This window comes from Bufo gargarizans, chromosome 1 (assembly GCF_014858855.1).
Source record: "Bufo gargarizans isolate SCDJY-AF-19 chromosome 1, ASM1485885v1, whole genome shotgun sequence".
Classification (NCBI taxonomy): Eukaryota; Metazoa; Chordata; class Amphibia; order Anura; family Bufonidae; genus Bufo; species Bufo gargarizans.
In genome coordinates this window covers 358,386,164-358,400,786 of record NC_058080.1, presented here as the reverse complement: position 1 = coordinate 358,400,786, position 14,623 = coordinate 358,386,164, and the positions used below count along the sequence as shown (strand labels likewise).

The 14,623-nt window shown below is 44.8% G+C and overlaps 1 protein-coding gene across 2 annotated transcripts in view; it reads right to left on the bottom strand.

Moving 5' to 3' along the window:
* LOC122919830 (transmembrane protein 59-like) overlaps window positions 1-14,623 on the bottom strand; it is a 98,697-nt gene that overhangs the window by 14,152 nt on the left and 69,922 nt on the right. For both annotated transcript variants that reach the window (XM_044269024.1, XM_044269028.1), the window contains exons 4-5: window positions 5,121-5,270; window positions 4,912-5,020 (exon numbers count right to left, since the gene is read on the bottom strand). In XM_044269024.1, the coding sequence (XP_044124959.1) occupies window positions 4,912-5,020; window positions 5,121-5,270 (259 nt within the window). The remainder of the gene's footprint in view (window positions 1-4,911; window positions 5,021-5,120; window positions 5,271-14,623) is intronic.

Here is a 14,623-nt window from a genome sequence, read left to right as displayed (position 1 = left end):
CATGAGATTTCAGTTCAGTATTCTCCTACGCTCTTCCTCCACTCTCCCTGCAGTCAACCTGCACTCTCCTTCTCCAAGTGTCCTACACTCCCTTTTAATAGTTTGCAGCAACACTGTCCCTAGTACATGAGCATCTTGTCACGTCTACACCTATGCTCATCTCACAGGAAAATTGTGACCGTGCAGGATCAGTTTTTTTTTTTAGGGCTCTGCCTAGCTGGGACATTACAGAGGGGTGACTACCTGAGGATTGGCAGGATTCATGACATTATGGTTGATCTCATGCTCCCGGGCTTGTCCTCCTTCACTTTCTAACAAGTGCAGCTGCTATTTTAGGAAAAGTGATTCGCTAACACGAAGCATGAGGAAATTATTATATTTTTGTATTATTTTTTTTTAAAGGGAACTAGTTGAAAGCAACTAAGAAGCTTTATTCAACTCCACTGAACCCTCACCACTGCTGTTCCAAAGTTGCTGAGATCTATACTGCTCTGTACTGTCAGTTCTGGCTAGATACGCAAAAAACTGTAGGAGACGTCCATTCAGTTAGTCACTGACTGACGGGGGTCAATATTGATACATATTGAGCAAAACAGATTGTACATGGTTGGTTAAAGACGCACTCCAAGATTGATTTATTTATTCTCTGACCTGTTAGAAAGGTAAATGTTGTAACTGTAGTGAAGGTAATTTTCTTACCAGAGACTGTATTTGTAACTTATCCACTCCCTTATGAGTCTTAGCTGTGTCATGTGATTAAAACTCAGACTCTCCAAATAAGGCTATATGCACATGACCGTTGTGTGTTTTTGGTCTGCAAATTGTGGATCGTCAAGACACGGATGGCGTCCGTGTCTGTTCCGCAATTTGCGGAACGGCATGGACAGCCTTTAATATAACTGCCTATTCTTGTCCGCAAGACAAGAATAGGACATGTTATATTTTTTTTGCGGGCCACGGAACGGAGCCACGGATGCGCACAGCACATGGAGTGCTGTTCGCATCTTTTGCGGCCCTATTGAAGTGAATGGATCCGCATCCGAGCCGCCAAAACTGCAGCTCGTATGTGGACCAAAACAACAGACATGTGCATATAGCCTAAGGCCGATCATACCAGTGTATTACTGTACTGTGGCGGCAGCAGGGAGCGCACGGCGTCATAGCAACCAATGACGCCGTGGGCTCCTGCTCTCAGCATGAATCCAGGCCGTGGTTCCACGGACCGCTCACGGCTGTGAAAAACGGCCGTGTGCATTCGGCCTAACACAGCATTTTATGTGTGGACTGGAAGCCAGTTTCTCTATGTTTTCCTATGGGAGCCTCAATGTCAGTCTCATGAATATAGAAGTAACTGACCTCCTGTCTTCCGTCAGTTGGAGAGGCAGGATGTTGGTAACATGACATAGCTAAGGATCATAAAGGCAGTTATAACTCGCAAATACAGTCACTGGTAAGAAAATTACCACTACAATTTACATTATGTACCTTTTTAACAGGTCAGAGAATAATAATTTTTGGGGGTGTGCTTCTTTAAATCATATGATAAAAGATTATCAGTAGTGCCCTGAGGAGGGTAGTCACTCTTTTCAAATTTCTTGTTCAAGGGCTGTGTCATGTAGTTGTGCCTTGGACAAAAAACATCCATGGAAGATCCTAAAAGATTATGGGGGAGATTTATCAAACTGATGTAAAGTAGAACTGGTTTAGCTGCCCATAGCAACCAATCGGATTCTATGTTTCATTTTTCACAGCTCCTTTGGAAAATAAAAGGTGCAATCTGATTGGTTGCTATGGCAAGCCAGTTCTACTTTTCACCAGTTTGATCTCCCCCTATGTCGTTACAGCAAAGTCCAAAAACGATTCAGCCCTTCCATGTGGGTGCTGAATGCAGCAGGAGTGGCCAGCCACAGGTTGGTGAAGCAGGAGCAGCTAAGGCTAGTTTCACACTTGCGGCAGGACGGATCCGTCCTGCGGCTATTTCGCTGTGCCGCCGGACCGCCGCTCCGTCCCCATTGACTATAATGGGGACAGGGGCGGAGCTCCGGCGCAGCACGGCGGTGCGCGGAGAAAGCCGCCGGACTAAAAAGCCTGACATGCAGTAATTTTAGTCCGGCGCCCTTTCTCCGTGCACCGCCGTGCTGCGCCGGAGCTCCGCCCCCGTCCCCATTATAGTCAATGGGGACGGAGCGGCGGTCCGGCGGCACGGTGAAATAGCCGCAGGACGGATCCGACATGGTGAACAGCCTGTCGGATCCGTCCTGCCGCAAGTGTGAAAGTACCCTAAGCCAAAGACACAGGTAAGGGTACTTTCACACTAGCGTTATTCTTTTCCGGTATTGAAATCCAGTAAAGGGTCTCAATACCGGAAAAAAAATGCATCAGTTTTGTTCTAATGCATTCTGAATGGAAAGCAATCCATTCAGTATGCATCAGGATGTCTTCCATTCCTTCGCTTGTACGGTATTTTTTCCAGCCAAAATCCCGGAATAATACCGCACTTTCCGCATCCGGCATTAATTTCAATAGAGATGTATTAATGTTGGAACCGGTACCAAGTGTTTTGGAAATTGCCGGAACTGCCTGCCGGATTCTAACAACGCTAGTGTGAAATTACCCTTAGAGTCACAGGAGCAGCTCCAGGTCACAGTACAGTGGAGTGAATTTGGATGAGGTGACTCTCTACATCAACCGCCACTTCCACACACCCCCCAGTTGCTGAGCTCGGTATCTTTCCTATACAGCGCTTTGATGTGGGAGCGGACTTTGAGTGTAACAGGAGCCCCTCTGGTTGGTGAGTGCATGGCACGGCGTCGTTCTCTCTCACCTAACAGCCACTGTGTCCTCTACAGTATCAACAATTAGGTGTCAAGTCCCTCTCTATTGACCCACATGCACCTTGGGCTTAGACAACAGAAAATAAAAAGCTTTCTACTTATTAAAGACAAACGAACAAACACTGTTTTTATACACACACAGTACAGCTACATACACTCCATGACAAACATAGGTCTCCTACATAGCTGACATATATATATATACACACACAACACTGCTATACACACCTAACACACACAGCTCTGCCACAAATACATCTCTCTCTCTCTCACACACACACTAGAATAGAGCTTTTACTGTTAAATACAATTTAGAGAGGACCTGTAACCTCTCCTGACATGTCTATTTTAGTAACTACATGCATTCCCCATGCAATAACAATTCTGGATCACCTTTTTATATAACCCTATGTTGTGCCATCCTTATATTATTCATACTAGAGGTTTATGAATAAATTGCTAGCTGTTTACAAATAAGGTCCAACTAGGTGTTACCGGTTGTGGGTGTGTGCACAGTCTTACTGGAAGCACTGATTGGACAGTGTCAGACTGTACAGGGACACACCCCTAAGGCTACTTTCACACTAGCGTTCAGGTGTCTGCTTGTGAGCTCCGTTTGAAGGGGCTCACAAGCGTCCCCGAACGCATCCGTACTGCCCTAATGCATTCTGAGTGGACGCGGATCCGCTCAGAATGCATCAGTCTGCCAGCACTCAGCCTCCACTCCGCTCAGCAGGCGGACACTTGAACGCTGCTTGCAGTGTTCGGGTGTCCGCCTGGCCGTGCGGAGGCGTGCGGATCCGTCCAGACTTACAATGTAAGTCAATGGGGACGGATCAGTTTGAAGATGACACACTATGGCTCAATCTTCAAACGGATCCGTCCCCCATTGACTTTCAATGTAAAAGTCTGGACGGATCTGTCTGAGGCTACTTTCACACTTAGAATTTTTTTTACAATATAATGCAGACGGATCCGTTCTGAACTGAGCCACCGTCTGCATTATATGAGCGGATCCGTCTCAGACGGATCCGCTCTGAACGCTAGTGTGAAAGTAGCCTAACTGGTAACACCCAAATGGATCATCATTGACCACTTCCCAACCATTTTTTGTATTGCAATTTCTGTAATGACAAATTAATCAACTTTGCAATGGATCTTTATTTCCTTCCACTCTGTTTCTGCAACTTCAATGCAGACTATCCATGGTAACAGACAGGAAACAAATTCTGTGTAGTGTAATCCTACAGTCTTAGGCCTCTTTCACACTACAGTATGTTGAATTCAGTGTTTTGCGTTCCGTTTTTCACGGATCCGTTGTTCCGTTTTTTGCTTCCGTTGTGGTTCCGTTTCCGTTCCGTTTTTCCGTATGGCATATACAGTATACAGTAATTACATAGAAAAAATTGGGCTGGGCATAACATTTTCAATTGATGGTTCCGCAAAAAACGGAACGGATACGGAAGACATACGGATGCATTTCCGTATGTGTTCCGTTTTTTTTGCGGACCCATTGACTTGAATGGAGCCACGGACCGTGATTTGCGGCCAAATATAGGACATGTTCTATCTTTTCAACGGAATGGAAAAACGGAAATACGGAAACGGAATGCATACGGAACACATTCCGTTTTTTTGCGGAACCATTGAAATGAATGGTTCCGTATACGGACCGTATACGGACCGCAAAAAACGGACCGCAAAACGGAAAAAAAAAAACTGTAGTGTGAAAGAGGCCTTACTTTGTAATAAAGTATATTTGCTGGGATGGGCAGAAAGAGAGCAGATAGAAGGGAGGATGCCTGTATGATCAGACTTCACAAAATCTATTTGTTGTCTGTTACCATGGAGACTCACAGTATGCATACGAGCTGTAGAGACAAAATGGTAGGAAATGTTATTTAATACCAGTTCATTTTTTATTTTATAGATATATGCGGTTAGAGAATAAAAAAAAATTGTGAAGGAAACTTCAAACAGCAACATAAAATATTACTACTAGAGCTGACAGCAGGAACATATGTCCAAGACATTCAGCCAGGGAACAGGAGAAGACATTGATGAAGGAATCCTATACCTGTGTGAGGTTTCAGGGTGTTGAATCTTGAAGAAAGCCAAGTCTTATCAGTAACCTCAGATCTTGGAGCTTGAAGCTCAAGCACTGGGTATTCTACTTCTGGCTGTGACTAAGACAATTAAAGAGGTGGATAACATAAAAGTATCAGTTTATTTAAATTGTAAACTAGCAACACACAAAAAGTTGTTAGTCAAGAAATTACATCTCACCTGGAACACCACAACCTTCCCATCATCAGACTGTAGGTAGAAAGTCCAGGTAGATGAGATGAAGCTCTGAGCTGAACTCACAATATCGCTGCAGAAGCCAGAGATCAGGTCAAACATAGAAAAGGTAGTGGGAAGTCTGAGATCCAGCATCTAGATTTTACAGAAAAATTAAACACAGACACCAAAGACGATATTAGTGTTAAAAACACAGGGGGACATTACTGCACACAATGTAAGGGTGAGAAGCTACAGGGCACTGTAGGATGACCCAAAGTCAAGGATGAAAAGACCCTGGTCCATGACAACTCCCATTCCTAATCAACTCCAAAGACAGTGTTCACAGCAAGGAAGTACTGTTTATGTCCTTCAGGAAGCAGCAAAAGAGTGGATAAGGGAAAAAAACATAAAAAATAAAAAACACTTGTAAAAACCATAAAAAATGCTTAAAATGCGTGACTTTAAAAAAAAAAGCTGTAAAAATATTGAGAAAGGGTTTTGTGTGATGGAACATTTTTGATGCTTTTTGTAGATGAAGTAGATGAATAATGAATGTTTCTTTTATACTTTGCCTTTATTTTAGATCCACTCCTGTGATTAAACAAGCAACACAGCAAAACCAGCAAGCAAGCAATCAGGAAAAGGTATAAAAAATGAACACAATTATAATTTGAACTCCTAAACATTGATCAACAACAAAGGCTGTCGGGGCGTGGCTAAGGGCTCATGGGTTCTGGTACAAGAGTTCAGCTTGGTCCCCTCTTCTCTCATTGCTTTTTGGCCAGGGGGCAGGGAAGCACATAGCCTTCGTGCTGCCTGAGGAAAAAATGTAAACAGCGCCCCCACCACACCTGCCATGCCAAATTCTTGACCTAACCCCTTCCCTCCAGCCAGAGGTGCATCTTGCAACCAACATGCACTTTCTGTAATAACAGTGTCTTACTATGTAGCACAAGGGTCTTTGGGCCTCCCAGGCTTCCGGGCCGGTAGCGACTGCTACCTCTGCACCCCTATAGCTATGCCCTTGAATGCTGTTAATTTTTTAAAATTTGCTTTGAGCACACCAGTGAGGTGAATATATGTTTCCTGCAGCAGAATAATAAGGTATTCCTGCCCCTGTGTACTTGTAGAAAAGATGGAATTTCTGCTCAGTCGAATTAAAAACTGCTGAAATAGAGTTCCGAGCCTATAAAGAGATGTCTAGTCCTTCAAACCTTGTATTTTTTTCTGAAATGTGTAGACAAAAACTGTTGGTTTGCTTTGCTTATTGTTATGTTTCTGTTTTCATTTGTTATGCAATATTTCCTAGATTGCTCTGGGAAGTGTACAGGGGTGTTGCTTATAGTACTCCGAGGTATGGCACTCCTGTGAAGCCAGGTATGCATTTTATTTTATTTTTTTGTAAAACTACTCCCAAAGTTTGTTAATTGGTAACTGTAAACAGATCTGGTTTTCTGTCCTGAGCCTTCCTCCAATGAGGAATGTAATTTTCATCCTAGATATGTCCAGTTGTCCAAATGTTTATTTAATTTGGAGTAAAGAGATTTGGAAGGTTGATAATTTATAATTGAATTTCTGGAAGAAACAAAAGACATAAGTGCTACCTTAACTACCCTAGGTCGATGGATTAAAAATACCATTAGAGTAGCTTACATTGTTCAACTGTGATCCACTCGATTTTGTTAGATCCCACATTACTAAAGCAGTCTGTCACGGCTGGCGGTGGGGGAAACCACCAGCCGTGCGGTGCCAGGAGATGGTAGGGTTACCACTTGGCCAGGACCACAGAATTAGGGAGCAGGTCACCTCCTATTGCGTCCCTAACGCTGACCCTGTCTCCTGTCAGTATGAGCCGACCTTGATGGTAGGAGGGCTCATACGCTGGAACCTTATAGTCCCTACAAGCCCTCAAGTCAGCCCTGAACTAGAGAACAGGGTAGACAGCCCGTTCCTCCTGGAGACGGAGAAACAGGAGTCTAATGAGGCCAAGCTACAAAGGGAAACAGAAACAGCTATGGCAGTGACAGGCAAAAGGAACCAACGCATCACTCACCTGCCACAGACAACAAACCCTGGAACCCATGTGCAGGTGCTGCAGTTCTGAACACCAATGGACACAGCACACACCAGACATCACTCAGGAACCCAGGACCATAAGCTGCAATAATAAGTAAACCCCACACACACCTAGATAACACCGTGTAACAAAGATTTTAAACTTATGACCGGAAGGGTGGCCCTTACAAGAAGGATGGAATCCACAGGAGGCTGCTTCAGCCAAGCATGACTGAAAGCAACCTACTGAGCTGTGCTCCAGACACAGGCTTTATAGGGCAAAGTGGCCACACCCACCGGTCAACCACACCCAGTGACACAACACACACACTGGGAAGGAAGTTAACCCTTCCAGCACACAGAAGGGAAAACACACATACAGGGGAAGTGACCAACCTGATCAACCTGTGGCTGTTGCCGCTGGCAACAACATGGGTGGCAGCCGTCCTGGGAGACAGCCCGAAGGCCGAGACACTGCCACCACATGTACATAATACCAAACGTTGCCACGGACAGCCACAGTGAAAGGACGATGTCCGTGCGCACCAAACAACAACACGTGCACACCAGACATACAAACAAAGTGCATCCACAAACGCACACAACTCCCCGGGAACCGCACACATAGCTGTTGTCCGCGGCAACCGCACTGAGGCCAACTACAATATGCCTCAGCTGCGGTTGAAACAACAACCACAACCGCGGGCAACTGTATGCGGCTCCCAAGGAGTCACGACCATAACCGTGGCCGTGACACAGTCTCCACTTCATGGGCTGAATAAAGTCTGATACCACTAGACAGATTTGGAGGGCAGATATGAGCTCTTACTATATGTTTATGAACCATTATAGGTTGCATTTCTGGTTCTTGGAGGAGACAGCTTCTGGGCAGTCAATTAGAGTTGCACCAGACAAGAGGATTCTCCTATGGGTTTACTTCTTGCTAAGTTTCCATACATTTTCTTCTGTAGAATGTAAGGGAAGCATAGATTTGTAACTTTGATCTGTTCTTCCTTAGTCATAAGAGCAGCACAAGCTTCCTGCCCTAGTTAGGGTTCTTCTTTGGATTAAACAAAAGGTGGGAGGGGATAGATATCCTATTATAGGCTACGAAGGCTCTACTTAATTAGTATTTAATATTATAGATTAAAATTGAACCTGTCTTACTAGTATACTGGTACTGGGGCATACATACTCCATTATTGTGCTTCTCTTAGGACTAAGGGAAAACAGATCAATGTTAGATATATATGCTTAGAGAAATTTATAAGGAAGTTTAATTTAATGACACATTTAAACAGGCCCTACTGCACTGTAGATGGTGGCCTAGCAAACAGAACAGGCTGTCTAGTTAAAGTGGCCTTGCAGTGCAAAGCTATTGATGGCCTCAGGATACGTCATTTATATCAGATCAGAGGGAGTCTGACTCCCAGTACTCCCACCGATCAGCTGTTTGAAGGGTTAGTCGTGCTCGTGTGAGTGTTGCTTCCTCTACAAAATTACCCGCATGCCGTCTGCTTTGTAGAGACAGCACAGTGTAATTCTTGCTGCTCATCCTATTTAATTAATTGGGACAAGCAGTTTTAATTACACTACATGGTCGTAGAAAATGAGATACAACACAGGTAATTTTTAAGTGGAAGCAGCCCTTGCAAAAACAGTGGTACCCCTCCAAACAGCTGATCTGTTCTGGTAGAGGGTGCGTGACTGCCGCTGAACTGATATTGATGACCTATCCTGTGGTCAATCCATCAATATCTTTGCGCTGCACAATCCCTTAAAATGCTGATGCATCACATACTTTGGCTGGTCCATGCTCCGGGTCAACAGCAAAATATACTAAAACATTGATTTAGAAAAACAATTATATTGTAATATAAAATATATCCGGAACTATAACTGTTTGTTTTGTGAAATTGAGGTACACTTTATACAGACTGGGGAGATTATCCAAAAATGAAGAACATTAAGTAGCAGAATGCATGACATGGTCTTGTCACATTGTACTTGGCCAGAAATTTAAAGGGGTTGTCCGGGATCAGAGCTGAACCTGGACATATCCCCATTTTCACCCAAGCAGGCCCCCTGATATGAGCATCGGAACATTTTCATCTCTCCCTTGCCTGGCGCTATATTGCGCAGGGCAAGGGCTGTTTGTTTATACTTTTAACACTTTGACATGTTTTTATAATTCTGCATAATCTAGATAATATTACATTTATCATAATCTTTGAATTTAGAGTTGTCTTCCAATATAAGTTTATCTGGTTTTATCATCTGTACAAAATAATATTGGAACTACTCACGTCTATGACTCTGCACCCTGTATCTCTGCACCATTGAATTCTATGACGTAGTACAGTCAATACCAATGCGGCTAAGAGTGGCTACTGAGAAACTAGCTGAAGTGGCTTATACATGCTGCCAAATATTAATTACTAGTGATGGGCGGCAGGGGCTATATTCGAATTTGTGAAGGGGCTGCTAAACATTACAAGGAACCGGCACTACAATACACCCTTTGTTACACATAAAGGAGGGCATCATACACAGCCTTGAAAAATTATGATTGATGGCCTGCTGGTGACCCTGAAAAACATTTGGAACAAGGGCCTGCTGATCATCTAAAATATTATGGGCGAGGGCCTGCTGCCGCTTTGGTGACTCTAGGTAACCTGGGCCTGATCGCACGTCCCCGTATCGGTGACGATCCATTCGGATGTCTGCCCTATCAACTTTCAATGTTATTTTCAGAGGGAACCACGATGACCATGGGTAACAGGGAATCAGGGTTTGATTCCGGAGAGGGAGCCTGAGAAACAGCTACGGCTGCAACTTCCAAACAAGGCAGCATGCGCACAAATTACCTATAAGGTATAATTAGGTGAGGTCCTGCAGGTGAGCTGACCCTGTAAAAGATTGTAGGGTGAGGGTCTGCTGCTGAGTTGACCCTCTAAAAAGATTGTAGGTGAGGGCCTGCAGGTGAGCTGACCCTGTAAAAGATTTTAGGTGAGGGCCTGCTGGTAAGCTGACCCTCTAAAAAATTATAGCCGAGGGCCTGCAGGTGAGCTGACCGTGTAAAAGATTTTAGGTGCGGGCCTGCTGGTGAGCTGAACCTGTAAAACATTATATGCGAGAGCCTGCTGGTGAGCTGACCCTGTAAAATATTTTAGGTGCGGGCCTGCTGGTGAGCTGAACCTGTAAAACATTATATGCGAGAGCCTGCTGGTGAGCTGACCCTGTAAAATATTTTAGGTGTGGGCCTGCTGGTGAGCTGACTCTCTAGAAAATTATATGCAAGGCCCTGCTGGTGAGCTGACCCTGTAAAAGATTTTAGGTGCGGGCCTGCTGGAGAGCTGACCCTGTAAAAGATTGTAGGTGAGGGCCCGCTGGTGAGCTGACCCTCTAAAAAATTATAGGAGAGGGCCTGCAGGTGAGCTAATCATGTAAAAGATTTTAGGTGAGGGCCTGCTGGTGAGCTGACCCTGTAAAATATTTTACGTATGGGCCTGCTGGTGAGCTGACCCTCTAAAAATTATATGCGAGGGCCTGCTGGTGAGCTGACCCTGTAAAAGATTTTAGGTGCGGGCCTGCTGGTGAGCTGACCCTGTAAAACATTATATGCGAGGGCCTGCTGGTGAGCTGACCCTGTAAAAGATTTTAGCTGCGGGCCTGCTGGTGAGCTGACCCTGTAAAACATTATATGCGAGGGCCTGCTGGTGAGCTGACCCTGTATAAGATTTTAGGTGTGGGCCTGCTGGTGAGTTGACCCTGTCAAACATTATATGTGAGGGCCTGCTGGTGAGCTGACCCTGTAAAATATTTTAGGTGTGGGGCCACTTTCCTCTGGTGGTGTAGAGAAGTCATGGTCAATCCAGGCCTTGTTCATTTTTATAAGAGTCAACCTGTCAGCATTTCAGTTGACAGGTGGATATGCTTATCTGTTATAATACCACCAGCAGCACTAAATACCCTTCTCAGACAAAACGCTAGCGGCAGGGCACGCCAGCACCTCCAAGGCGTAGAGCGCCAGTTCGTGCCTTGTGTCCAGCTTGGACACCCAGTATTTTTAAGGCACTGAGGGATCATTGAGGACGCTGACATGGTCTGCTATGTACTCCTTCACCATCTTCCAAATTTTTTCCCTCCTTGTGACACTAGGCCGCGCATCAGGGTGAGGGTGCTGGCGGGGTGTCATGAAACTGTCCCAGGCTTTGGAGAGTGTTGCCCTGCCTCTGTTGGAACTGCTATGTGTTCCCCTTGTCTCCCCTCCTTGGTTGGCCAAGGAACTACGAACTCTACTGCCAGCGTTGTCAGATGGAAATTTGTGGAGCAATTTGTCAACAAGGATCGTCTGGTATTGCACCATTTTGCTCGTACTCTACACCAGAGGAATGAGAGATTATTATTATTATTTATTATTAAACCGCCATTCATTCCATAGCGCTGTACATATGAGAAGAGGTATACATACATAATACAGACAATTGCACCAATCATAAACAAGACGGGTTACAAACTGGTACAGAAGGAGAGAGGGCCCTGCCCGTGAGGGCTTAAAATCTACATGGTATGGGAGAAGGACACAGTAGGTGCGGGTGAAGTTGGTCATGGCGGTATAGAGTCAGCAGGGTCACTGGTTGTCGGCTTGTCTGAAGAGGTGGGTTTTCAGGTTTCTTTTCAAGGATTCCACTGTAGGTGAGAGTCTGATATGTTGGGGTAGCGAGTTCCAGAGTATGGGGGGTGCACAGGAGAAATCTTGGAGTCAATTGTGGGAGGAGGCGATAAGAGGAGAGGAGAGAAGGAGGTCTTGTGAGGATCAGAGAGTGCGTGTGGGGGTGTATCGGGAAAGTAGCTCAGAGATGTAGGGAGGGGAATGGTTATGGACGGTCTTGTATGTACAGTTGCAAGAAAAGGTATGTGAACCCTTTAGAATTATATGGATTTCTGCACAAATTGGTCAATAAATGTGATCTGATCTTCATCTAAGTCACAACAATAGACAATCACAGTCTCCTTAAACTAATAAAACACAAATAATTAAATGTTGCCATGTTTTTATTAAACACACCATGTAAACATTCACAGTGCAGGTGGAAAAAGTATGTGAACCCTTGGATTTAATAACTGGTTGAACCTCCTTTGGCAGCAATAACTTCAACCAAGCATTTCCTGTAGTTGCAGATCAGATGTGCACAACGGTCTGGAGTAATTCTTGACCATTCCTCTTTACAGAACTGTTTCAGTTCAGCAATATTCTTGGGATGTCTGGTGTGAATCGCTTTCTTGAGGTCATGCCACAGCATCTCAATCGGGTTGAGGTCAGAACTCTGACAGGGCACTCCAGAAGGCATATTTTCTGTTGTCCTGTTGCAACTCCCATCTTCTGTTGAGCTTCAGCTGGTGGACAGATGGCCTTCAGTTCTCCTGCAAAATGTCTTGATAAACTTGGGAATTCAGTTTTCCTTCGATGATAGCAATCCGTCCAGGCCCTGACACAGCAAAGCAGCCCCAAACCATGATGCCCCCACCACCATACTTCACAGTTGGGATGAGGTTTTGATGTTGATGTGCTGTGCCTCTTTTTCTCCACACATAGTGTTGTGTGTTTCTTCCAAACAACTCAACTTTAGTTTCATCTGTCCACAGAATTTTTTGCCAGTACTGCTGTGGAACATCCAGGTGCTCTTGTGCAAACTGTAAACATGCAGCAATGTTTTTTTTGGACAGCAGTGGCTTCCTCTGTGGTATCCTCCCATGAAATCCATTCTTGTTTAGGGTTTTACGTATCGTGGACTCGCTAACAGGGATGTTGGCATATGCAAGAGACTTTTGTAAGTCTTTAGATGACACTGTAGGATTCTTCTTCACCTCATTGAGCAGTCTGCGCTGTGCTCTTGCAGTCATCTTTACAGGACAGCCACTCCTAGGAAGAGTAGGAGCAGTGCTGAACTTTCTCAATTTAGAGACAATTTGTCTTACTGTAGACTGATGAACAGCAAGGCTTTTGGAGATACTTTTATAACCCTTTCCAGCTTTATGCAAGTCAACAATTCTTATTCGTATGTCTTCTGAGAGCTCTTTTGTGCGAGGCATCATTCACATAAGGCAATGCTTCTTATGAAAAGCAAACCCAGAACTGGTGTGTGTTTTTTATAGGGCAGGGCAGATGTAACCAACACCTCCAATCTCATCTCATTGATTTGACTCCAGTTGGCTGATACCTCACTCCAATAAGCTCTTGGAGAGGTCATTAGTCTAGGGGTTCACATACTTTTTCCACCTGCACTGTCAATGTTTACATGGTGTGTTCAATAAAAACATGGTAACATTTAATTCTTTGTGTGTTATTAGTTTAATCAGACTGTGAGTGTCTATTGTTGTGACTTAGATGAAGATCAGATCACATTTATGACCAATTTGTGAAGAAATCCATATCATTCCAAGGGTTCACATACTTTTTCTTGCAACTGTATTTGTTAGTACTTTGAAGTGAATTCGCTGGGCAATGGGGAGCCAGTGAAGGGATTGGCAGAGGGGAGAGGCAGAGGAGTAATAGGGTGAGAGGTGGATTAGTCGGGCAGCAGAGTTGAGGATAGATTGGAGGGGTGCGAGAGTGCTAGATGGAAGGCCACAGAGAAGAGTTTTGCAGTAGTCTAGGCGGGAGATGATGAGGGCATGTACAAGCATTTTTTACAGATTAAAAGTTAAGGAAAGCACGGATGCGGGAGATGTTTTTGAGTTGGAGGCGGCAGGTGGTGGAAAGGGCTTGGATGTGCAGACCAGAGGAGGGAGAGGGCAGAATCCAAGGTCACTCCAAGGCAGCGGACTTGGTTGACCGGAGAGAGTGTACAGCCATTGATCATGATAGATAGGTCTGTTGGGGGAGGTTGAGCAAGATACGAAAATATTATGAATTCTGTTTTATCCATGTTAAGTTTCAGAAAGCGAAAGGCAAAGAAGGATGATATAGAAGATAGACATTGTGGGATTCTTGATAGTAAGGTGGTGATGTCTGAACCAGACCGGTAGATATGTGTGTTGGCAGCGTAGGAGTGATACTGAAAGCCATGGGATTCTATGAGCTGTCCCAGGCCAAAAGTGTAGATAGAGAAGAGCAGGGGTCCTAGGACAGAGCCTTGCAGGACACCAACAGAGAGGAATGAGGCGAAGAGGTGGTGCGGGAGTGGGAGACGCTAAACGTCCGGTCTGTGAGGTATGATGTGATCCAGGAGAGGGCCAGGTCAGTGATGCCAAGAGATGAGAGAGTTTGCAATAGAAGGGAGTGGTCAACAGTGGTCAACAATGTCGAAGGCAGAGGACAGGTCAAGGAGAAGGAGGACAGAGTATTGTTTCTTGGGTTTGTCAGTAGGTCATTGGTGACTTTGGTAAGGGCAGTCTCAGTCGAGTGATGGGGTCGGAAGCCAGATTGTAGGCGGTCAAAGAGGGAG